We start from the raw sequence: 27080 nt of genomic DNA, 5'->3' as shown, positions 1-27080 counted from the left end.
GAACATTTGTCCTCCTGAAGTACTCACTAGTACATGGTTTGGAAAATTATAATGGTTAGGAAGATTATTATAATGACCCTTGGGCAAGTTACTAAAGTGATTAACTTAATTCTTTTATAATTCTCTAATCCTTTCTTAAAGTTCTCAACTATTATTAAAGCCTAAAGAAAACTTGGCTTTTAGACACAGACACAAGTTCTCTTCTGATTTTATGACAGAGAGTAGATTAATTTACTGTGAATTCTGTCAAATATACAGACTTTCTTGGGTTTTCAAAACTATTTCTACCTTTGGGAATATGTATTAAATCTAGAGTTAATGCATAAAAGTATCCAGATCCTGGGAAGAACAGGTTTTTCCTCTTAGCAGTCCTTAATGCAAATAAACATTGCCTAAAGGCTTAGACGCTAGTAAACTCATGCTCAAAATTCTCCAAGCCAGGCTTCAGCAATAAGTGAACCGTGAACTTCCAGATGTTCAAGCTCGTTTTAGAAAAGGCAGAGGAACCAGAGATCAAATTGCCAACATCCGCTGGATCATGGAAAAAGCAAGAGAGTTCCAGAAAAACATCTATTTCTGCTTTATTTACTATGCCAAAGCCTTTGACTGTGGATTGACTGTGGATCACAATAAACTGTGGAACATTCTGAAAGAGATGGGAATATCAGACCACCTGACCTACCTCTTGAGAAACTTATATGCAGGTCAGGAAGCAACAGTTAGAACTGGACATGGAACAACAGACTGGTTCCAAATAGGAAAATGAGTACGTCAAGGCTGTATGCAGAGTACATCATGAGGAACTCCGGGTTGGAAGAAGCACAAGCTGGAATCAAGATTGATGGGAGAAATATCAATAACCTCAGATATGCAGATGACACTACCCTTATGGCAGAAAGTGAAGAGGAACTAAAAAGCCTCTTGATTAAAGTGAAAGAGGAGAGTGAACAAGTTGGCTTGAAAACTAAGATCATGGCATCTGGTTCCATCACTTTATGGGAAACAGATGGGGAAACAGTGGAAACAGTGTCAGACTTTATTTTTTTGGGTTGCAAAATCACTGCGGATGCTGATTGCAGCCATGAAATTAAAAGATGCTTACTCCTTGGAAGGAAAATTATGACCAACCTAGATAGCATATTAAAAAGCAGAGACGTTATTTTGCCAACAAAGGTCCGTCTAGTCAAGGCTATGGTTTTTCCAGTGGTCATGTACGGATGTGAGCATTGGACTGTGAAGAAAGCTGATCGCCGAAGAATTGATGCCTTTGAACTGTGGTGCTGGAGAAGACTCTTGAGAGTCCCTTGGACTGCAAGGAGATCCAACCAGTCCACTCTAAAGGAGATCAGTCCTGGGTGTCCATTGGAAGGACTGCTGCTAAAGCTGAAACTCCAATACTTTGGCCACCTCATGCGAAGAGTTGACTCACTGGAAAAGACTCTGATGCTGGGAGGGATTGGGGGCAGGAGAAGGGGAAGACAGAGAATGAAATGGCTGGATGGCATCACCGACTTGATGGACATGAGTTTGAGTGAACTCCGGGAGTTGGTGATGGACAGGGAGGCCTGGCGTGCTGTGATTCATGGGGTCACAAAGAGTCGGACACGACTGAGCAACTGAACTGAACGGCTTAGAGATTGTGTGAGGCAGACAATATCATTCTGAAATACCTTATTACTCTACACTCATATTTATAGTTTAAAAGCTCTATGCTGTGACCTCTACTGCTACTGGTTTAGATTAAAGTTAACATAGGTAATGTTTCTTTGAAGGCTAAAAACCACTGCATTGGCAAACTGAGGTAGAAAAGAATCCAGCTGGCTAAGCTTCTTCAACAACCTACATATTTCAAAGAAGGCGTCCATTGGAGGTTCATATTACATCTGTGGTCATGTTCTTAAGGCCACATCTCCAGAAGTAAAGCAATTACTCTCATACTTTCTATATCATATTACTCAATTGTTTCCATATTTTTCTTTCACTTATTCAAATATATACTGAGTAATTACTGTATGCCCAGAGAAGGCAATGGCAAGCCACTCCAGTGCTATTGCCTAGAAAATCCCATGGATGGAGGAGCCTGGTGGGCTGCAGTCCGTGGGGTCGCTAGGGGTCGGGCACGACTGAGCGACTTCACTTTCACTTTTCACTTTCACACATTGGAGAAGGAAATGGCAACCCACTCCAGTGTTCTTGCCTGGAGAATCCCAGGGACGGGGGAGCCTGGTGGGCCTCCGTCTATGGGGTCACACAGAGTCGGGCACGACTGAAGTGACTTAGCAGTAGCAATTACTGTATGCCAGGTACATCATAGGTACTGATGATATAGTTATAAGGCAAAGTTACTGACCTTAAATTTACACAGCAGGAATATAATTTAGCTGACTGCTCTATGAATAAAATATCACAAATTATTTTCATATGCCTTTCTATAAGTAAAGCTGAACTGAGAATGGGAAATACACACAATATAATAAATATATAGCACTACATGAGGACTACACTTCAAAAAATATCATAAATAATGTATGATTTGGGAACTGAGGTTATCTGTTCACTCTTACATATACTGTTCTCAGTATGACTAATTTGACTATTATCAGTATAGTAAGAACAAGCATAGTAACAATATGTGATTAAATTTGGTGCAGGGAAAACATTCAGAACTCTGTGCAACACTGGGACTAATCTAAAGATTCCAGCTCTGTCTACGGCAGATCCATGGGTACGCAGTTTCCATGGGCCAAGTGAAGCAAGGAAATGGGTGAGAATCAGGGGAAAGCCATGCCCTCCAGTGACCAGCAGCCTGTAGCTACAATAGCTACTGCCTGGTGAAACAGAAGTGGTCAGGCAGGAGTGGGCTGAAACTCAAGAAGGAAGTTGCTTAATTGATTACAGGGCTTCAGCTCCTATTTTATCTCTTTTAAACAACAGCTTCCCCATAAGCTTCATGGTAGAAGGTTTAGAAAGTCAAAGACTAACCCTCTTCTTCACCATAAATCCTGTCTAGGCGTAAGTACTAGATCTCAGAAGAATTTTATATTTCCTTTGTTTCACTTAATTAACAGCAATCTTCCAATTTACCCATACTTTTGTTTCCCCCTCTTAAATATGCTTTCAAACAATATTACAGCTGTACTTTCTCAAAAGAATGAGGGTTAGCAAAGTAGTCAAACTGTTAAATAACACAAGATGAAGGTATTTCAAAACTGGAATTCATGTTTTCCCCTGCACATGCCATTATCAGTTATACTACTTATTGCACTACTGTCTTCATGAAAATAACTGAAAAATTAAAATAAACTGTGATAAGGAGCTTAGTTATCAGTCTTAGTACAATGGGGACAAAGATAAAATTCATTAAACCTGCTTAAAGCCATGAATTTTCAACTTCCCAGTTTCATACTTACAGGGCATGCAACAGAAAAGCTAAAATTAAACTGCGTACTCAATTTTATAATTATTAAAGAACATGTAAAACATACTGGAAATATATTATCACCAATGCTGATTAAAACGAGGTATAATTATATTATTTTTTAAGGGAATGGGAATGAAAGATCTCTTACAAATTTCCAGCTTTCTTATATGAATCCACTTGACTCTTTTGAAAAGGAATTACCTGCCCACAAAGAGTTTATGTGTCTAAGGTCCAATGCCATTGAGCACACTGAGAGTCTAAATGAAATTAAATTGGTCCCACCTCTTTTCCCTTGCTCCTGTGTATTATTTTGATGTACCAAAACTTTGAAAAAAAAAATTAACACTCCTTTTTGGATAAATCATAAAACAGGGTATACTGATTCTGAAAAGCACAATATCTGTTTTTCTTATACTCAGCAAAAAAGAACTGAATTTAAATTAAAATGCAAATAAGCCAACTACTTTGGTGACTTCAGTTCAGTTCAGTTGCTCAGTCGTGTCCGACTCCCCGCGACCCCATGAATCACAGTACGCCAGGCCTCCCTGTCCATCACCAACTCCTGGAGTTCATTCAAACTCATGTCCATCGAGTCGGTGATGCCATCCAGCCATCTCATTCTCTGTTGTCCCCTTCTCCTCCCGTCCCCAATCCCTCCCAGCATCAGAGTCTTTTCCAGTGAGTCAACTCTTCGCATGAGGTGGCCAAAGTATTGGAGTTTCAGCTTTAGCATCAGTCCTTCCAATGAACACCCAAGATTGATCTCCTTCAGAATGGACTGGTTGGATCTCCCTGCAGTCCAAGGGACTCTCAAGAGTCTTCTCCAACACCACAGTTCAAAAGCATCAATTCTTTGGCAATCAGCTTTCTTCACAGTCCAATTCTCACATCCATACATGACCACTGGAAAAACTATGGCCTTGACTAGACAGACCTTGGTTGGCAAAGTAATGTCTCTGCTTTTTAATATACTATCAAGGTTGGTCATAACTTTCCTTCCAAGGAGTAAGCATCTTTTAATTTCATGGCTGCAATCAGCATCTGCAGTGATTTTGGAGCCCCCAAAAATAAAGTCTGACACTGTTTCCACTGTTTCCCCATCTATTTCCCATGAAGTGATGGGACCAGATGCCATGATCTTTGTTTTCTGAATGTTGAGCTTCAAGCCAACCTTTTCACTCTCACTTTCCTCAAGAGGCTTTTTAGTTCCTCTTCACTTTCTGCCATAAGGGTGGTGTCATCTGCATATCTGAGCTTATTGATATTTCTCCCAGCAATCTTGATTCCAGCTTGTGCTTCTTCCAGCATATTTAAAAATAAGACATGAAAAACAATGGCTTTGCTCTGGGAATACCCTATACTTTCTAACTACCAAGTAAACAACCAAGAGTAATAAATACAGAAATATGAAGTTGAAGAAGTAAACTAAGCCACCTACTACATTTACCTCCCTTGGTATTATGCTGTTTTTTAAAATCTTACTTGTCCATGTATCTAACATAGAGTTAGAAATACAGTAGCATTTAGTAAATATTACTTTTTTGAATGACTGAAAATATATCTGGTTAAATGTTCTGGTTGCTGGGGTTACTTTTACTTCACCCTACTGGTCACTAGTTTTGCCTTTCAAATACAGACTTTCAGACTGTGTGTAACAAGATAAAAATTACAGTGCAAATTGAAGGTTAAACATTCCACCAGTTAAAATTTTTCTCAACCTACTTTCCCTCTTGATAACTGGCTGCTGCTGCTGCTGCTGCTAAGTCACTTCAGTCGTGTCCGACTCTGTGTGACCCCATAGATGGCAGCCCACCAGGCTCCCCCGTCCCTGGGATTCTCCAGGCAAGAGCACTGGAGTGGGATGCCATTTCCTTCTTCAATGTGTGAAAGTGAAAAGTGAAAGTGAAGTCACTCAGTCATGTCTGACTCGTAGCGACCCCATGGACTGCAGCCTACCAGGCTCCACCATCCATGGGATTTTCTAGGCAAGAGCACTGGAGTGGCTTGCCATTGCCTTGATGCTTCTAAATAAGACAATGAAGAATCCAACTATGTTCAATATACCTTATCATGAAATGTACTTTATCTGAAATCTCTGAAAATCACTACTATATGTTTAAGAGTTAAAATCTGCAGAGTACTATCCTTAACCATGACTTACCACAGCAATATTTTGACACTTTCATGTCAAAATGCTATGACAATGAGTTACACTTATCAAAATGCAAGTGATTTAAAAATGGCAAAGAAAACATAAGTACCATCACCCTCCAACACTCCATATAAAATTATTAAATTAAAAAAAATTAGTAAATGTTTTCTAAGAATCAATACCAAAAGAGCAAGTTATTCTAGTTAACTAGAAAAGACAGCATTAACTAATGAAAAATGGATTCTCTGAGTGTAATGAGTGATTTTAAAAATTTTGGACCAGAAAGACTTATCTACAAAAGGAGAGGGGTTAAGAACAAAGCTTTCAAGTAAAGCATTTCTTCTGGAGAAGTACTATAGAGGGGATTTTTATTAAGCAAGTGATTCTCCTGGAGATAAGAAGGGGGTGATGATTTAAAACTGCAGCAAAAACAACACAATTTACTCAACCCACTCAATTATATATATATATATATATATATATATATATATATATATATATATGCCCTCTGTTCCTTAACTTTAGCCAATTGCCAGCATCTCTCCATTCTCTAATTTAGTTAATGCTGTTGTATTAGCATTAAAAATAAATTCAGTTAAATTCTATTTAGGTGATTCAAGATAATAAAAAAAATTTATAGACTTAACAAATACAAAATAATACATGTGTTGTAGTCATTTGGGGAAACTCCTGAATTTCCCGAAAGACATTATCCTATCTTAACCTTTTCACTTGCTGCCATGGTTCTCTTAAGAGAAGAATATTTTCTCAATCTGTGTCCAATTAATGATTATCTTTAATTGGATAATCCATACTGAACTATTATGTTCATTATAGTTTCCTTTTCATTCCTATTATACATAAGCACTACCTAAAGTTCCATAACTGAGGTTTCTCTCTTTCTTTCTCTCCTTCTACTCTACCATTTTTCTCCAGACTGTTCAGGTGATATTCTGTATATCCAGATGATGTCATGTACTTCCAACAATCAAAATAATCCCAGATGCAGATTATATTTCTATATCTATTTTCTGATTTTTAACACTTTTTCTTAGCCTGAAACTCACATTTCCAATAATATGCAAGATAATAATAATAAATATATGCTGTTGAATTCATTTATTTAACTTAACAAGTATCTACTGAGGACCTTGTATGTGTTGGCACTATGCTGGGAGCTGAGTTGCAAGGGTTTACCTTGCAAGCTGAGTTACCCTCACAGGGTTTACAAAGTGGTCTAAGAGGAAAGATAAACCATAAACGGAATAAGAAAAATACAATGCATTGGAGCGCTGGTCTCAGAATCCCTTTCCACTCTTAAGAGTTACTGAAGATCTCAAAGAACTTTTGTTCATACAGGTTATATCAATTGATATTTACTGTATAAAAACAAGGTGAGAAAATTTTTTTTAATTTAAAAAACAGCAAAAATAAAAATCATCATAGGTTAACACACACATACTATTTTTGAAAAAAAGTTCTACTTTCGAAGTAAAAATGTTAGTGAGAAAAGTGACATTGTTTAACACTTTTTGTTGTTGCTGCAAATCTGACTAAATAGATAATAGCTAATCATGCCATGATGTTTTAGTTTGCCTTTTGTGTACTTCCCATTTCATCATATGACATAATAGAAAGATAATTACTCAAGAGTTAAGTTGAATACAATTTATAATTTTTATTGTCTCATCACCAACAATCTTAAATTGAAACTGGCCTTTTAAAAAAAATTGTGGGTTCATGATGAAGAATACAATGACTATTAATATAACTTGGTTTCACTGCCTTGATCATACTTCAGTTCAGTTCAGTTCAGTCACTCAGTCGTGTCCGACTCCTTGTGACCCCATGAATCACAGCATGCCAGGCCTCCCTGTCCATCACCAACTCCCGGAGTTCACTCAAACACATGTCCATGTCCATTGAGTCAGTGATGCCATCCAGCCATCTCATTCTCTGTCGTCCCCGTCTCCTCCCACCCCCAATCCCTCCCAGCATCAGACTCTTTTCCAGTGAGTCAACTCGTCGCATGATCGTACTTGCTGCTGCTGCTAAGTCACTTCAGTCGTGTCCGACTGTGTGTGACCCCATAGACGGAAGCCCACCAGGCTTCCCCATCCCTGGGATTCTCCAGGCAAGAACACTGGAGTGGGTTGCCATTTCCTTCTCCATGATCGTACTTAGATGCCAGCAATTTTATCTATCACTGCTTCTGAACTATCAGTACAAATAGCAACATAGTAAAAAAGGTAAATACTATTTTAATATTAACATGAAATACTTTGAACTCACAGACCTCCCTAAAAGGGCCTCAGAGACTCCTAGAGATCCATGGATCATACTTTGAGCTCTGCTGTTAGTTAGAGAAGTATGTAGTTTTGTTGATGATACTGAACCTAGGAGTAAAGAAAGTTCTTCCTCAGAGTGTTGAATGTTTAAGACTATGTAAGTCTGATGCTGGGAAGGATTGGGGGTGGGAGGAGTCGGGCACGACAGAGAATGAGATGGCTGGATGGCATCACCGACTCGATGGACATGAGTTTGAGTGTACTCCAGGAGTTGGTGATGGACAGGGAGGCCTGGCGTGCTGTGATTCATGGGGTCGCAGAGAGTCGGACATGACTGAGCAACTGAACTGAACTGAACTGAAGGATTAAAAGGAAATTATGCAGGTGAAGGGGTTAAATGCTGGCCTGTGAGAGGGATGTTCTAGGCAGAAGGAAAAACACCAGGCAAAAGCTATAATTTTATATGAATAAAAGGAAGATCAGTATTATTGAGTCATATAGTTAAAAAGAAAAGGTAATAAGGATATGAGGGATGCAAAGGTCAATAATGAAGGATTTTTTATGTTATGCTAAGGAACCTGCATTTTATCTCAGAGCAAAAGAAAATCCCTGAATGGTTAGGAGAGTTTGCCAAGTGAGCATCAGGTTTATGTTTCAGATAAAATTCTCAGGTTGAACTGTGGAGAATGAATTGCAGTAAAACTGGAAATAGGAGTCTATTATAATTGCCCTGGTGGAAGAAGAGGACACAGAGGGGTAGACAGACTGAAATGATGTTGATAACTTGGAAATGATAATAGGACTTGGTGATAAACTAGATGTGGGAAGTGAGAAAGGGAAGGAGTCAAGAATAAATCCTTAAGTTTCGAGCTTTGGCATACAGATGCATTTAATGAAAAAGGGAAAACTGGAAGAGGAATAAATTTGGGTTATTCAGTAGTAAAGGGGAAAATATTAGCTAGCTCATGATACAAAGGTATCTCACAGGCTTTGTCACAACAATAGGTAAATAACTCCATTGAAGTAACTCATTGATACAGAGAGCTGTTGTTAAACTGGACTGTGCTGTGCTTAGTCGCTCAGTCATGTACAACTCTTTGTGACCCCATGGATTGCAGCCCACCAGGCTCCTCTGTCCATGCTGATTCTCCAAGCAAGAATACCAGAGTGGTTTGCCCTGCCCTCCTCCAGGGGATTTTCCCCACCCAGGAATCGAACCAGAGTCTCCTGAATTGCAGGCAGAATCTTTACCAGCTGAGCTACTAGGGAAGCCTTGAGATAGCGAAGGAGTCAAGAAAAAAATCTTTAAGTTTCTAACTTAGGCATACAAACACATTTAATGAACCAGGAAATACTGGAAGAGGAACAAATTTGGGTGATTCAGTAGAAAAGGGGAGAATATTAGCTTGCTCATGATATAAAGGTATCTCACAGGCAAAAACACAACCAGAGAAGTTTAGCAGACACCTAGATATGTGAAGATCAGATCAGAGCTCTGAACTGGAAATACAGATTTGGTATTATCAGTATATACATGGTAATCAAAATCATTGAAGTAAATTAAGCTGCCAGGGGATGATATGAAAATGAAGAGTAGAGAACACAGGAATCACATTTAAAAGGGAAAAAAGGGGAAGTACTGCTATTAGGTTGGTGAAAAAGTAATTGTGCTTTTGGACTGTGAATTTTAGATCATTATAACTAGGCTCAAACACATCTTTATTAATCAAAATAGAAACAATTACAGTCAACTAATTTTTGCCAATGAGAAATAAGTTTATTCCTACAGCATAAAAATCTGTCCTCTGGGATTCAATGAACTCTTGGAAAGCATTCTGCTGGTTCTGGAAGCATGTTCCCTGCAAAAAGTTGTCGAGATGGTTGAAAAAGTGGTAGTCAGCTGACGAGAGGTCAGGTGAATATGGAGGATGAGGCAAAACTTCATAGCCTGATTTGTTCAACTTTTGAAGCACTGGTTGTTGTCAGGTGGTTGGGCATGGTCATGGAGAAGAATGGGGCCCTTTTTGTTGCCCAAGGTTGGCTGTAAGCTTTGCAGTTTTCGGTGCATCTCATTGATTTGCTGAACACACTTCTCAGATGTAATTGTTTCGCTGGGATTCAGAAAGATGTAGTGAGTCACATAGGCAGGAGACCACTACACAGTGACCCTGATTTTTTTTTTTTTTTGGTGCAAATTTAGCTTTGGGAAGGGATTTGGAGCTTCTTTTCGGTCTGAGGACTGAGCTGGTTGTTGCTGGTTGTATAAAAACCACTTTTCACTGCATGTCACAATCTGATCATTGTTGATGCACAGAATAAGAGAAGATGACACTTCAAAATGACAACTTTTTTGATTTGCAGTCAGCTCATGAGGCACCCACTTGTCAAGCTTTTTCACATTTCCAATTTGCTTCAAATGAGGAATGACTGTAGAAAGGTTGATGCTGAGTTCTTCGGCAACTTCTCATGTAGTTGTAAGATCAGCTTCGATGATCCTCTCAACTGGTTGTTGTCAATTTCCAATAGATGACCACTTCGCTTCTCATATTCAAGGCTGTCATCGCCTTTGCAAAACTTCTTGAACCTCCACTGCACTGTTTGTTTGTTAGCAGTTCCTGGGCCAAATGTGCTGTTGATGTTGCAAGTTGTCTCCACTGCTTTACAACCCATTGTGAACTCTAATAAGAAAATCACTGGAATTTGCTTTTTGTCTAACATCATTTCCCTAGTCTAAAATAAATATAAAATAAACAGCAAGTAATAAGTTATTAGCAAAAAAACATAGAGAAATGTGAATTAAAACGACATATAACATAACCACATTTATTTAAGAATGTATTCCAATATCACACAGTAAAGTTCAACAGTGCAAAACCACAATTACTTTTGCACCAATCTAATATTAAGAATGGACAAGAAATGGACTGATAAAAGGACATGTCCTTATATAGTACATGTATTAAGATGAAGACATTTTTAAAAAGATAAAGAGAAAAATGGAAGAAGTTGATTGTTAATAACCACTAAATTATCATTAAGAATTATAAAACAGGTAATAGAACATGCCTCTGCCACCCCATAAAATGAATAACATTCACTGATATTTTAGGATGAGTTTTACTACACTTTAGGTAACTCACTGCTGCTGCGACTGCTAAGTCACTTCAGTCGTGTCCGACTCTGTGCGACCCCTTAGACGGAAGCCCACCAGGCTCCCCCGTTCCTGGGATTCTCCAGACAAGAACACTGGAGTGGGTTGCCATTTCCTTCTCCAATGGGTGAAAGTGAAAAGTGAAATTGAAGTCACTCAGTCGTGTCTGACTCGTAGCGACCCCACGGACTGCAGCCTACCAGGCTCCTCCATCCATGGGATTTTCTAGGCAAGAGTACTGGAGTGGCTTGTCATTGCCTCTAGAAAATGGTAAATTGTTAGTTAAAACACCAAAGACCCTATTTTCTAAATTGCTTTTCTGTAATTCTACATAACTCTAACCAGCTTTATATTTTTATTAGATCAAATTAGATTCAATTCTAATTACTAAGATAATAAAGAAATTGTTTTAGATAGTAAATCTTTAATTTACTATCTATTGAGGGCATAACATACAGAACTATAATAAAAATCTTATAAACTGAGTTTAACAGAATTTGGGGGGAATGCTTTATATCTTACCAAGGAAGCACATTTAGTTTAAGAAGCCCTCCAAAAAGAATTTTTGGTCATCATTTTTATATATACAGTCATATCCATTTCATCTAAGTTATCAAATTTTGGGGCATAGTTATTTATAATATTCCTATATTATCCTTTTACTGTCCATGGTAGCAGTAGTGATTGCTTTCTTTCATTTCTAATATTAGTAATTTGTCTTTCTTTTCTTGGTTAGTTTGACCAGGGGTTTATCAGTTTTACTGCCCTTCAAAGAACCAGCTTTCAGTTCCACTGATTTTCTCTGGTTTCCCTGTTTTCAGATTTCATTAATTTCTGTTATAATTTTCATTATTTCTTTTCCTCTTACTTTAGATCTAATTTGGTCTTGTTTTCCTAGTTTCCTAAGGTAGAAGCTTATATTACTGATTTTACATCTTTCTTCTTTTCTAATATATGCATTCAATGTTAAAAATTTCCCTCTAAGCCTGCTTTCACTACAGCTCTTTAATTGTGATAAGATGCATTTTCATTTAGTCCAAAGTATCAATATTTAAAATTTTCTACTATGACTCTTTATTTGACACATATGCTAATTAGATAGTCTACAAACATTTTGGGCCTTTCTAGCTCTCATTGTTACTGATTTATAGTTTAATTCTACTGTGGTCTGAGAGAATACCTTCTGTAACTCAAATCTTTCTAAATTTTTTAAGGTGTGTTTTATAGCCCAGAATATGGTTTATTTGGTAAATGTTTTGAAAAAAAAAGTCAAACTTGTTAAAAGGCAGCAAAGTACTTATTTCACATAATTTACAAATATATAAGATGAAGGAGGGTTGGCACACGCTATCTTACTATTAGAAAGAAAGGCAGTAATTGGGGTTTGGGATAAAATTCAAAAAGTAACATCTAAATTCTGAGCTATAGATGCTATTTTAAAAGTGACTCTAGCAATAATAAATTTTTGGTCTTCATAAAATGTAAGTGAAAAAGACCAAAGGTATTTTTGCTATGTGAGAACTTATCTGAACCCAGAAATCAAAATGACTTTATTTTGGGATAAGACCAGGAAAAAGATAATCTTTGCTATCTATATTTGCAAGTAGCACAGTGATAAAGAATCCACCTACTAATGCAGGAGACACAAGGGATGCGGGTTCAATCCCTGGGTAGGGAAAATCCCTTGGAGGAGGAAATCCCAACCCATTCCAGTATTCTTGCCTGGAAAATTCCATGGACAGAGGAGCCTGGCTATAATCCATGAGGTCACAAAGAATCATACACGACTGAGCACATCTGCACTTGCTATGCAAAATCACAAGTCAAACAGATTCAGATAGCAGTAAACACATATCATCCTATAATAATATCTATAAATAGAGTAAACATCTGACCTTTGACTATTTCATCTACCTCTCTGAAAGTGTTATGTATAAGATAGCAGAGATTCTCTTTGGGAAAAATGAGTATTATTTTATACTGAGGATCACTTTATATTTAGAAGCATACAGTGGTAGATTATTTATGATAAAATATAATGCAGAATGATTGTTTCAACAGCATGGGAAGAGCAGTTTACATAAAAATTTTTATACTATATGGTCTCTATTGTGTAAGAAATGAGGCCTATTAAAAGAACTGGAAAGAAATACAACTAAATGTAACCAGAATTGAGTAATAATTTTTCCACATTTTCATACTGTTATTTAATTTGTAGTCAGAAAAATATACAATAATTACTTTAATACAACCTGAGAAGTACTGTAATAGAGCTATAAAAAGGGTTGTTATTGGTACCAGAGTATCAATTCTTTTGAGAAGTTCAAGTTAAATTCTGAAAAGGAAGATATTTCAAATATATCCTAATGTAATATAGCAATAATTGATCAGAAAAAGGATATACTGCACTTGCAACTGCCAGTGAGACCAAGCATATAGCACTAGGGAAATTTAAATAGTTCCATAATACTAGAATACAGGCTGCAGTAAGAGTAAGAGGAATAGGAAGAATAAGTATACTTGAATATACTGGGGCCAGATGCTGCATGAAATAGTTTCTAGAATGAAGAAAATCTAAACCTAGTCATCTTAGGCTACGATGTTTCAATGCTTAACTTCAGTATTAAACAATCAATAGTTAAACAATGACATTAATAGTTAAACAATGATATATAAACAACTATATTTCTTTTAAATACTTAAAACTACTCTTTTTCCTTTAAAATTAAACCAGAGACTGAAATTTGACTATAGCAAGGAAGAGGCTGGCAAATACACTCTTCAAGAAACAACTATAACAAAGAACATAATCATGAAAAACAACCATCTGAGGGCTCAAACATACACAAACATGTTGCTAAGTGTTAATTCATGAAAACTAGCTGAATCTCGGTTAACAACAGTGGGGATCTGTGGTGCCTTTGCCTGAAGCCACTCTCATTACCTTCACCCTTTGCTCAGTTGGTATGGAAATTCTTTGAGGATAGGGCTGGCTGTGAAAAAAAACTTCACTTCTGGAAGGGGTTAAAGGGATTTTGAGTAAAGAATGAAAAACACACAGAATTAAGTAACAAACTTGGTAAGGAACAATAGGGAATGTAAGCAGCTATCCTAGCTTCAGGTTGCAGTTTTGGTTGACCTGAACTGTAGACTGGAAGGCTGGTCAGAAATTTAGAAATTCCACAAAGATTCTGGAAATGAGAGACACAGAAGGGCTACAGAAACTCTTCACACAGCCTTGGCTGGTTGGGAGGCTAAATGAACATGTACAGGAAACCCATGAGGGTCTGATGGAAAGCAAAAGGTGAAGCAGACTTGAAAACTGCCTTAATTTTAAATGTACTCCCAAATCATAATTAGGTCCCATTTGTTTATTTTTGCTTTTATTTCCAATATTCTGGGAGGTGGGTCATGGAGGATCCTGCTGTGATTTATGTCGGAGAGTGTTTTGCCTACGTTCTCCTCTAGGAGTTTTATAGTTTCTGGTCTTACATTTAGCTCTCTAATCCATTTTGAGTTTATTTTGGTGTATGGTGTTAGGAAGTGTTCCAGATCAACACACATCCACTGGCAAAGGCTGGAGGCCTCACAGGTTAAGAGAGGTGTTTGAGCACAACTTCTGACTTATCATCGACCCCTAATCTGTCTAGACACAGTTGCAACCCTAGCAAAACAACCTAAAAAATTAAAAATAGTAATGTACAAACTACCAGGGAAACAGATCCCACAAACTAAGTGCAGGCAGACTACTAAAAAAACCATCACTACCCATCTTCCTTGAGGGAAAAATCCAAACAAGAGTTCCTTTAACAAATGATCAAAAATATATTGGACAGTTTTCAACAAAAAGTGATGAGACATGCAGGAAAAACAGGAAAGTGTAATCCAAATTCTAGAATAAAGGCAGTAAATAGAAAGATTCTGAGTGAGCCCAAATACTGTATTTAGCCAAGACCTCAAATCAGCTGTTATAGAAATGCTCAAAAAAATCAAAGAAACCATGTTTAAAGAATTAAAGGAAAATATGACAACACTGTTACAAACAGGGTTATCTCAACAATGAAACAGAGCCTGTAACACAGAACCATATAAAAATGCTAAGATTCATATTTTCCATATGGACCTAGTTTTTTGGTAGTCGTGTAACTATATAATTTCTCTCTCTCTTTTTTTTTTTTTTTTGCCACATCATGTGGAAAGTGGGATCTTAGTTTCCCAACCAGGGATTGAACCCATTTCCCTTGTGTTGGAAGCGCAAAGACTTAACCACTGGACCACAAGGGAAGTCCCTATAATTTCTTACACTGGTCAATATTTTTAAAATACTTAAGAATACCCGAGGTATAAGCTGTTTAGCAACTCATTATGCTTTGTAAGCTTTGTAGTAACCTTTGAATAAAGGTAAAGATCTTTTCCTACAGAATTAATCAACCATATGTTAATTTTTTAGTGAAATTGTTTATACCTAACTGGGCTTTCCTGGTGGCTCAGATGGTAAAGAATACACCTGCAGTGTGGGAGACCTGGTCCAATCCCTGAGTTGAGATCACCTGGAGGAGGGCACGGCAGCCTACTCCAGTATTCTTGTCTGGAGAATCCCCATGGACAGAGGAGCCTGGTGGGCTACAGTCCATGGGATCACAGAGAATCAGACACGACTGAGCGACTAAGCAAAAAAAAAAAAAAAACCCAACTAGATATTTCAACATGGTATAAAATCAAAATAACCAAAGGAAGTGTTATGTTGATAATCACAGGTGTGTAACTGTTTTAAGAGACTAATTTAATTTCTATGGTTAGCCTTCAGTGTCTGTCAGGAATGTTTCTCGAATTATTTTAAGGGAGTAATAAAATATTACTTGATTCCACAAACTTATTCTGATACTACAATATATAAATAATTTCAATACTATTAGTAACTAATTGCATTGAATACACAGTGAGATATTATTTAGTCATAAAAAAGGGGGAGATCTTGCCATTTTCAAGAATACAGATGGACCTTGGTCATTACACTAAGTGAAGTCAGACATGAAAAGACAAATACTATATGATCTTCTATGTAGAATCAAAGAAAATCAAACTCATAGGAACAGAAATCAGATTTGTAATTGTCAGAGCTAAGGATTTGAAGGTAGGAGATTGGGTGAAAGGTATTTCCAATTAAGTTCCGGAGATATAATGTCCAGCGTGGTGACTATAGTTAACAATACTATATTGAATATTTGATAACTGATATTAATAAAAGTTCTCATAAAGAAAAAAGGGTAATTAGGTGAGGTGAGGTATGGTTAACTAAACTCACTGTGATAATCTTTTTACATTATATACATATTAAATCATTTTGTTGTATGTCTTAAACAATGTCGTATGTCAGCTGGTGTTGGTGGTTTAGTCACTAAGTCATGTCTGACTCTTGCGACATCATAGACTGCAGCCTGCCAGGCTCCTCTGTCCGTGGGATTTCCCAGGCAAAAATACTGGAGTTGGTTGCTTTTTCCTTTTCCAGGGGATCTCCCAGACCCAGGGGTTGAACCCACATTTCTCTTGCATTGCAGGTGTATTCTTTACCATTGAGGCACCACGGAAGCCCCTATATGTCGATTATATCTCAATAAAACTGGGAAAATACTCATGTATTTATTAAATAAAATAAAATTTGTGCCTATATGCATATGTATTACCAGCAGGCAGGTTTTTATATTGACAATAAAATAATGGCAATTAATTCTATTAATAATCTATGTGTTAGTCACTCAATCATGTCCAACTCTTTGCAACTCCATGGACTGTGTCCTGTCAGGCTCTCCTGTCCATGGACTTCTCCAGGCAAGAATACTGGAGTGGGTAGACATTCCCTTCTCCAGGGCATCTTCCCAACTCAGGAATCGAACCTGAGTCTCCTGCATTGCAGGCAGATTCTTTACCAGCTGAACCACCATAGAAGCCCAATCATCGTCAATATCGTCATCATCATCATCATCATCTTCTATCAATTCTTTATTTGTGATTTCTTTGTTAGTGGACAGCCACTTTAAATTTAATTTAATTGGATTTTGCTGTTTTGATATTTTGTATTACCATAAAGATAATTATTATAACATTTAATGAATGATTCTTTCTCATTTTTAGTAAGAACAATTTATGCTATGGAACTATTAGTTTCCCAGATGTCCCTTAAAAGTTTATATGCTACTTTCCTATGTAATAGTATTACAAATTTACATTTCTCAAACTAACACTACCAGAGAAGAAAACTGCCCACTACCTGTTGTAAACCATTATTTTACATTATTAACACAGATATACTTACTCAGTTATAAATTCAGGGTTTGTAAAGCTGAGGTTGGTTAAATGACCTTCAAGTTTAGAAGATTCATGCATATTTAAGGCTGGAGTGGTCTTAGTGCCGAGTATAGCTCTTTTCTCATCTTTTTCAAGTGCTTTTCTCTTCCCACCATTTTGGAAATATTCTCTGCACACACTACAATGCAAAATAAAGTTATATTTTAAACAATAGGTATGGAGATAAAATAAAAAAAGGGCAAATATTATCCTTTATTAACAAAAATGGGAAATTTTCAAATTATAGTTCATATTTTTAAAATGTCACATAGAGGTTAAATTTGAGTACCTGTAGCACTTTCAAATTTTTTAAATTACCATACAACGAAGCATGATCATAGATTATGTTTAATAAATTACAGTGTTTTTTTCAGAAGCACAATACTTATGTTTTGCTGAACTTTATTCTTAGCTAAAACATACGTTCCTCCAGAAAAGCTTAGATAACTCTGCTATTCAGTGACACATTCAAAAAGAACAGTAGTCACAGTTAATTCTGAGCCAGCTCTGCTGGTAGCACAGCCATTTTTCAGATCCCTCCTAGTTTATAAAAACAAAGGCATAAAATCAGGTTGCCAACATAGAAAGAAGAGCATAAAAATCTAGTTCAGGTAAAAATAGTATCATATTATAAAGGTATATATGCAGAAAGAACAAAGGCTTGAATGTAACAGTGATTTTTATAATACCTGGAAATTATTCCTACCCATCAAGAGACCATTACTGTTTGTCCCAATTTTTATAATATAAATGAATATTAAAATGCAGATTTTTCAAGATATATTGGAAAATATAAGCCCAGGAATCTAATATATCAGGTTGTTATCTAGAATCAGACACTAATGACTGGTATTAACATTAAATATTAAACGACTTTCTTCATACCTAATACAATTTTGGAGAAGGAAATGGCAACCCACTCCAGTATTCTTGCTTGGAGAATCCCATGGACAGAGAAGCGTGGCGGGCTACTGTCCAAGGGGTCATAAAGAGTTGGACACAACTGAGTGACTAATACACAATACAATTTTAGGATGAATACAGTAGAGTACCATGCCTGGGTATGTAACAGAGCAATAAATATGAACCATAGAATCAACTCAAGACATTCACCAGCTATTAAAGACAAGAAACTTAAAGGAAAAAAGACTGCTGTGATCTGCCTCCGGCCCTTAAACTTATTATATGACAGGAGACGCACAATTAAACAATTAACTGATATACTTATCAAAGTTTAAAGTGAATGTGAATGGAAGCTAAACAAATCTTTCTTTACCGAGCCTTAAAGGTGACTCAGACTTGTAAAGTGTCTGCCTACAATGCCGGAGACCCGGGTTCAATCCCTGTGTTGGGAAGATCTCCTGGAGAAGAAAATGGCAACCCACTCCAGTATTCTTGCCCAGAAAATCCCATGGATGGAGCAGCCTGTTAGGCTACAGTCCATGGCATTGCAAAGAGTCGGACATGACTGAGCGACTTCATTTCACTTCACTTCAAACCATTATTATTCCATATAGCTCATTCTCTGAACAAAGATGGACTATTTTCCTCCATAGACACTGCCTGGTACAGTTCCATAAACACATGGCTAGAGAAGAACTGAAAAAGTACTTTAAAACTAATTTTTGCAACTACAACTATGGTGTCTAAGGAAACAATGCCCATTTCTCCTCACACTTAAAAAATACTATTAGCTCAATTTCAGTTTGTCTAAATATCTATTAAAGATGTCTTTAACTGATCCTATGGAGATTTAAACTCAAATTATATACAAGAGTTGAAACTCATTTATCATTAATCAAACATTTATTAACTACCTATCATGTGCCAGGCACACGGGTGATGGGAAAGCAAATTGAAGACACTGCTGCTTTCAAGGAGCTCAAACTAGTGAAGAAGACAATTATATAATAAAGAAAATACAATTTATAAATATCTATCATCCAGTCTAAAATCAGTAATATAAAAGCTGATTTTAGAAATATAAGTAGGAATAAATCAGGCTAGGAAGAACATTAGTTAAGGAGGAAAGTCCTTTCCTGGTAGAGAACAGCATGAGCAAAATCAAGGAAGAGAAAAGCATCGTGGATCCTGCAGAGACAGACATCACTGCAAGGCATGGGAAATTTAAAGTGCCAGGCAGAAAACGCATTGATGGACTCATAAATGAAAAGGCCCTGAGGCCAAAGAGAGGAATGATAGCCAGGTGACACTTCATATCATGAAAGACTGTCAGGCCAATGTAGGAATGTGGCGTTTAGAAATCTAACCTAATGACAGAAGTGGTTTACTGGTTTCTTGGAGTGTGGGGTGAGGCTGACTACAAAGGTATACATTAGAGCTTTTTAGAGTGATGGAAAAGTTTTAATATCTTGATATGGTGGTGGTACATAAGTGTAAACAACTATCAGTACTCACTGAACTGTACACTAAAATGGGTGTATTTCATTGTATGTTAATTAAACCTCTGTAGGGTTAATTAAATACAGCCTTAAAACCTTGGAATTAATGCTAAAAATAATACCTTTATCATATACACAAGGGTAAAAAGATTGCTTACCTTTCTATTAGGTGGATCCATACAGAATTGCTGATATTCAATAGTTCTTGATCCACAAACACTGCAAAACTGAACCAAATTTATATGGCTCAATCTCATAATTACCTAGAGGCTGGACTGCAAAATACTTAAAGGGCTAGGATTCCAGATACTCAAAGGATAATAACCACTATCTAAATACCAATCTCCATACACAAGTTCCAAAAAATATACAAATCATTAGGATAAGAGCATACACAGCTCATACCTATGGCATAACTAGGAAACAGGAATAGTACCTAATTATACATGTAATTTGGAGAAAAAAATCTGAGGCCAACTGAGTTGGCTTTGGAATTATCCAAATGCAGAGTCAGATGAGGACTATGTAAAAGAAGAAGGTATGGTGGGGTCTCTGAGGTGGCAAAAAAAAAAAAAAGCAGATAATACCAGCTAAGGTTTACTACCAAGACAGTCCAACTCTGAGTGGAGAAACCTTAAGAATGCAGAATGCAGTGAAATAAAGCATTAGCCACAGGAAGGCCAAAAAGAAAAAGTTCGAAAGGTGTATGAGAAGGGCTGTCGCCAAAGATGAAAGCCTTGAGAAGGTATTATTTCTGAGGGAGAAAGGAAGCACCATGGAAAAAGGGGGTATCTCTGGAGGTGTGCTGATGAAGGGAAGGAATGAAGCAATGAAGAATAAAGAGCATACTGACATAAGTTACACCTATTAAAAAATTCATACATCAGCCAAAAGAGGACTGTATTTATTAAAGGAACTCCACTTATATATTTGTAGCAATCAAACAAGGCTCTATGGAATTAAGAAACGAAGTAAGTTACCCAAATCCCTACCTATACGTCTAGAGACACTCCAACATAATAGTCAAAACATTAAAAAAGTGTCCAATAAACCCAGCAACCATACAAGTTTCTATTAGAAGGAAAGACAAATCGAAACTTTTCAGTAGATGAAAATTCTTAAAAACATAAAAAATAAAAACAGCTATAAAAGAGAAGAAAATTGTAACAGTACTTCAATATTAATTATATATAAACAATTGCAGATATGAAAAAACATTTCAAATCAGAGATTAACTAAAAAGCTGAGGATAAAGAAGAACTAAATAAATAGCCAGATAGTCCATGAATATGAATAGGAAGACTCAATACTGTCACTATGTTAGTTCTTCTCAAATTTATACATTCAACACAATCCCAATGAGAAGCAGAGCAAAATACCCTATCGACAAAACAAATGGTTTCTAAAGTTTATATGGATTGGCAGATCCAGGATAGCCAACACAGTATCAAGGGAGAAGAACAAAGTTGGAGGACAGACACATTCTGATTTCAAGACATAATATAAAGCTATTCCGTTCCGTTCCATTCCGTTCAGTCACTCAGTCGTGTCCGACTCTTTGCGACCCCGTGGACTGTAGCCTACCAGGCTTCTCCGTCCATGGGATTCTCCAGACAAGAATACTACTATACTATTATTAGTAGTAATCAGGAACAGTATACTGTTGGCAAAACTAATAGACAATAGATCAATGGGAACAGAATAGAGAGCCCAGATATAGGTACACGTAAATACATTTAACTGATCTCTGACAAAGGCACAAAGGTAATACAGGGAAGTAAAGATAGTCTTTTAAACAAATAATGCTGAAACTGGATACTGAATACCAAAAATGAACCTAGACACAGAAAATACAACCTTCACAAAATTAACTCCAAATGGATTACAGACTTAAATGTAAAACACAAAACTATAAAACTCTTGAGAGAGTTTAATAAATTTCCAGAAGAAAATCTAGATGACTTTGGATGTTGTATCTAAAGTCATGGTCAAATGCAAGTCACAATCTATAAATGAAAAAACTGAGAAGCTAGACTTAACTAAAATAAAAAAACTTCTATGCAAAATGCAATGACAAGAGAATGAGAAGACAAGTTAGAGACCAGAAGAAAATATCTGCAAAAGATATATCTAATAAAGTATTGTTATCCAAAATGTACAAATAATTCTTGAAACTCAACATTAAGAATATTAACAACCTGATTAAAAAATGGGCAAAACACCTAAATGGACACCACAGTAAAGAAGGTATATATATTTCAAATAAGCTTAAGAAAAGATGCTCCATGTCATATATCATTGGAGAAATAAATGCAAATTAAAATATCAATGAGATACTACAATACATTATTATAATGACCAAAATCCAGAACACTGACAACACCAACGCTGGTGAAGATGTGAAACAAAACTCTTATTCACTGCTAGTGGGAATGCAAAATGATACAGTCACTTTGGAAGATAGTTGGTAGCTTCTTACAAAACTAAATATATTCTTCCCATATAATCCAGCAATCAAGTTTTGTGATATTTACCAAAAAAGAAACACTTATTTCCACACATCACCCTGTACATGAGTGTTTATAGCATTTATTCATAACTGCCAAAATATGCAAGCAAACAAGATATCCTTCAGTTGTTGAGGTTCAGTTCCTAAGTAATGTATGACTGCAACCCCACGGACTATAGCATGCCAGGCTCCTCTGTCCTCCACTACCTCGCAGAGTTTGTTCAAATTCATGTCCATTAAGTCAGTGATGCTATCTAACCATCTCATCTTCTATCACCCCCTTCTCCCTTTGCCGTCAATCTTTCCCAGTATCAGGGTCTTTTCCAATAAGTTGACTCTTTGCATCAGGTAGTCAAAGTATTGGAGCTTCAGCAACAGTCCTTCCAGTGAATATTCAGGACTGATTTTCTTTAGGATTCCCTGGTTTGATTGCCCTGCAATACAAGGGATTCAAGAATCTTCTCCAATGCCATAATTTGAAAGCAACAATTCTTTAGTGCTCAGCCTTCTTTATGGACCAACTCTCGTATCCATGTATGACTACTGGAAAAACCATAGCTTTCTCTATCCCAACCTGTGTCAGCAAAGTGATGTCTCTGCTTTTTAATACACTGTCTAGGTTTGTCATAGCTTTTCTTCCAAGGAATAAGCATCTTTTAATCTCATGGCTGCAGTCACTGTGTGTAGTGATCTTAGTTTTTTGAATGCTGAGTTTCAAGCCAGCTTTTTCACTCTCGTTCTTTACCCTCATTAAGAGATTCTTTAGTTCCTCTTCACTTTCTGCCATTAGAGTGGTACCATCTGTATATCTGAGGTTGCTGATACTTCTAGCAATCTTGATTTCAGCTTGTTCATTCTTTCAGCCCATACATCAGTACATCACATGATGTACTCTGCACAGGAGTTAAATAAGCAGAATGACAACTACAGCCTTGTGGTACTCCTTTTCCAATTTTAAACCAGGCCGTTGTTTCATGTCCGGTTCTCACTGTTGCTTCTTGACCTGCATACAGGTTTCTCAGAAGACAGGTAAGGTGGTCTGGTATTCCCATCTCTTTAAGAATTTTCCATAGTTTGCTGTGATCCATACAAGGGCTTTAGTATAGTCAGTGAAGTAGACGTAGATGTTTTTCTGGAACTCCCTTGCTTTCTCCATGATCACCAAATGTTGGCAATTGTTCTCTGGTTCCTCTGTCTCTTCGATATCCTTCAGTAGCTGAATGGATAAACAAGCTGTGGTTCACCTAGACAATGGAAATACTATTCACCACTAAAAAGAAATAAGCTATCAAGCCAACAAAGACACAATGGAATCATAAATGCTTATTATTAAATGAAAGATGTCAATATGAAAAGGTTAAATACTGTAATTCCAAATATATACACTGTAGAGAAGGCAGAACTATGGAGACAGTAAAAAAAAAAAAAAACTAAGTGGTTGTTCAGGGAGGAGGAGAATGGGAGTAGAATGAATAAAGAGCTGAAGCACAGAGGATTTTTAGGGTAATGAAAATATTCTGTATGATACTATAATGGTAGATACTTATATATTTTATGGGTTTTGACAAAAATGTAATGGCAACACCAAAAGTGAACCCTAATATAAACTATGAACTTTGGGTTACAATGATGTGTTAGTGTGAGTTCATCAACTGTAACAAAGGTGGACTGTTGATAGCAGTATGCCTGCCCATATGTGGGGGCAGGGTGTATATGGGAACTACCTGAATTTTCTGTTCAATTTTGCTGTGAACCTAAAACTGCTCGAAAACAAAATCAAGACTATTTGAAAGAGAAAAAAAAATGAACACAGAATAGATATCATTTGCCTCCTGATAGTACCCTGAGAAGGATACAATGTCACCTATGTGATATTCTTACTAAGATTAATTTGAACCTAATTACAAAGAAACAACCATACAACTCCAAACTAAGGGACAGTCTATAATTTGACTTTACAAAATGTCCATGTCATAAAACACCAAAAAAGAAAAAATCCCAAACAACCCAAAACCCTAGAAAATTTTACCTAAAGAAGACCACATGGGTAACAACTAAGTGTAATAATACACACTGAATTATTCAGGAACAAAAGTATTGTGATTTCTGCAATTGACTTGCAAATGGTTCAATACAGTAAAGGGGAAAGGAGAGGGAATAGTGGAAGTGGGGAGAAAAAGAGAAAAAAGATACAAAATGAGACTAAAATAGCCCAACATTTTTTTCAAAACAAAGTGAGTCAAAGGTTTTATATCTAGCCAAGCTATGCATCTGTAACAAAACTATAAAAAAAATAGCTTTTTGTATGTAATAACTCATTGAAGGCCACAATTCCCAATGAAGCAATGTGCTATGTATCATGCTGCTGCTGCTAAGTCACGTCAGTCATGTCCAACTCTGTGCAACCCCATAGACGGCAGCCCACCAGGCTCCTCCATCCCTGGGATTCTCCAGGTAAGAACACTGGAGTGGGCCGCCAGTGCCTTCTCCAATGCATGAAAGTGAAAAGTGAAAGGGAAGTCACTCAGTCGTGTCCGACTCTTAGGGACCACATGGACTGTTTCTGCTCTGTATCTGTATGATCCATAGCAGCCATCTTTACAAAGCAGAAGCTCCATGAAATGCATGGAGAAACAGACACAACTAAAACAGGGAACTTTAAACACACCACTGAGGTATTCTCATATTTGCTGGTGGAATTAAATGATATAACTTCTATGGAGGGTGATGTGGCAATATCCAACAAAATCACATATATATTTACTCTTTTACTCTGCAATTCCACACCTACAAAGATACAATGTCAAAAATACAAAATGAATATACACAAGGTTATTCATTACAGCACTATTTGTAACAGAAAAAGCTTGTAAGCATCATAAGATGAGTAAGATATCTATATACTAGTGACAGTCAATTTATGTGTCAGCTTGACTGGACTAAGAGGTGCCTAAATATCTGTCAAACATTCTGGGTGTTTCTGCAAGGATGTTTCTAGATAAGACTAACATTAAATAGGTAGACTGAGTAAAGCAGATTTTTTTCTTTTTAATGAGGTTAGCTATATCCAATCACTTAAAGGTCTGTATAAAGAAAAAACAGTGACGCTCCCCATAGTATGAGATTCTTCTTGCCAAACTGCCTTTGGGCTGGAACACTGAACTTTCCTGCCTTCAGACTCAAACTGAAACAGCAGCTCTTCCTGGGTCTCGAGCCTGCTGGCCTTAAAATTGGAATTATATCATTGGTTTGGTTCTCCTGGGTCTCTGGCCTGTCAACTCATCCTGCAAATCTTGGGACTTGTCAGCCTTCACAAACACTAGCCGATTCTCTGGAAAATCCTGAATACTGTTAGGAGCCCTAACATCTGAGTAGCCAGGATAGGCCTGAGACCTTGCTGAGGCCGAAGTTTCGATTTCCTGGAGACAGGGTGGAGGCTAAGTTCACAGAAACTCCTCCCTAAGAAGATCCCACAGGCGCCAAAAATGAGAAACTCCTCCCTAGAAAAGTCCCGCTAGCCCCAAAAATCAGGCCAATCAGAGGAAAAAGGGAAATCCCCCAGAAAAACCCAGAGAGAACGCATAAACTGGCCAATGAGCTTCTGCACACGCATGAACTGGCCAATGAGCTTCTGCCAGCTTAATCTTTTGAACAAAAATAAGTGCTTATGTAATCTGAGACTATAAAAACCGCTGTGACCTGGGCTCCGGTCTCTTGTCCGCACTCCACTGCGCTGGAGGAGGCATGAGCCCTAGCTCGAGCTAGAAATAAACCTCATTCTTGCTTTTGCATTGCTGCGAGTGTCTTATTCTACCAGTATGGGGGGACCAGACTCAGGGCATAACAATACAATATCAAATAGAGTGACCTCCATGACACACTATTAAGTAAAAACGAAAGGTACAAAAAAGAGTACGTGACATGTACCATTTGCAGAGATAAGACAGGGTGGATCCCTATATACACATTGTATGAATTTGCTAATTTATGCAAAAAGGAGAAAAAAGAAACAAAGAAAATGGAAGGGAGCCTCTTCTGAGAATACCTTTTTTTGTAAAGTTTTGACTTTTGAACCATGTAAATGCCTTATATTTCCCCAAGTTAAAAGAAAATAAGAAAAAACCCCATAAAACAAATTGAAACTAACTGCATAGTAAATTGGTAACATAACCATAAACAAGAACTGTTTAAAGTAACTTTCAAACACAGTATTCTGACTTTTAGTGAGCTATGTTCTAAAGACAAAAGAACTAACTGCAAAGAAATCTTAAACTTCACTCAGCTTATTGTTAGAAGTAAAACTGGTACTGTAATTTTGATACCATTTTATGTGAACTATAGAACAAAGCAAACATGTTAATGTTATTCAGAACTAAGTCCTTCAGTGTAACAGAAGAGATAAGATAAAACAGAAAACAAAGAAGTTAGGCAAAAAACCTATAATGTTACATTTGAATGGAAAATATCAGTTATGAATTTAAGACTATATATATAATTTTTAACTATGTTCACTGAAAAATTCTAGAAGAAAGGACACCCCAGTAGTACATCTAGTGCCCAGATCTTAATTTCTATTACTATTTTCCACTACAAGAAATTAAAGCTCCTTGATTCTAGGTCTTCACTGGGAAGGTAAAGATTTATCTTGTCACAGCTACCAAGATAGTGCTCAAAGGTAATGTCAGAACACAGAAGCCAGCTTTGAAGAGGCTCCCACTGGCAAAATATGGAATAATTTAAATATACACATTCACAGACAAATCAAAGACTGATGGAAAAAGCAAATAAATACCAATCCAGGAGGCTACAATA

At 36.9% G+C, this 27080-nt stretch overlaps 1 protein-coding gene across 1 annotated transcript in view; it reads right to left on the bottom strand.

Annotated features, from left to right (window-relative positions):
* Positions 1-27080, bottom strand: part of SAMTOR (S-adenosylmethionine sensor upstream of mTORC1) — an 81480-nt gene that overhangs the window by 29027 nt on the left and 25373 nt on the right. The window contains exon 3 of the mRNA XM_055420845.2: positions 17326-17496. Within this exon, the coding sequence (XP_055276820.1) occupies positions 17326-17496 (171 nt within the window). The remainder of the gene's footprint in view (positions 1-17325; positions 17497-27080) is intronic.

This window comes from Moschus berezovskii, chromosome 3 (assembly GCF_049115385.1).
Source record: "Moschus berezovskii isolate FMDL1 chromosome 3, NW_MosBer_1.0, whole genome shotgun sequence".
Classification (NCBI taxonomy): Eukaryota; Metazoa; Chordata; class Mammalia; order Artiodactyla; family Moschidae; genus Moschus; species Moschus berezovskii.
The sequence above is the reverse complement of the archived record's forward strand: the minus strand, read 5'-3'. Positions and strand labels throughout refer to the sequence as shown.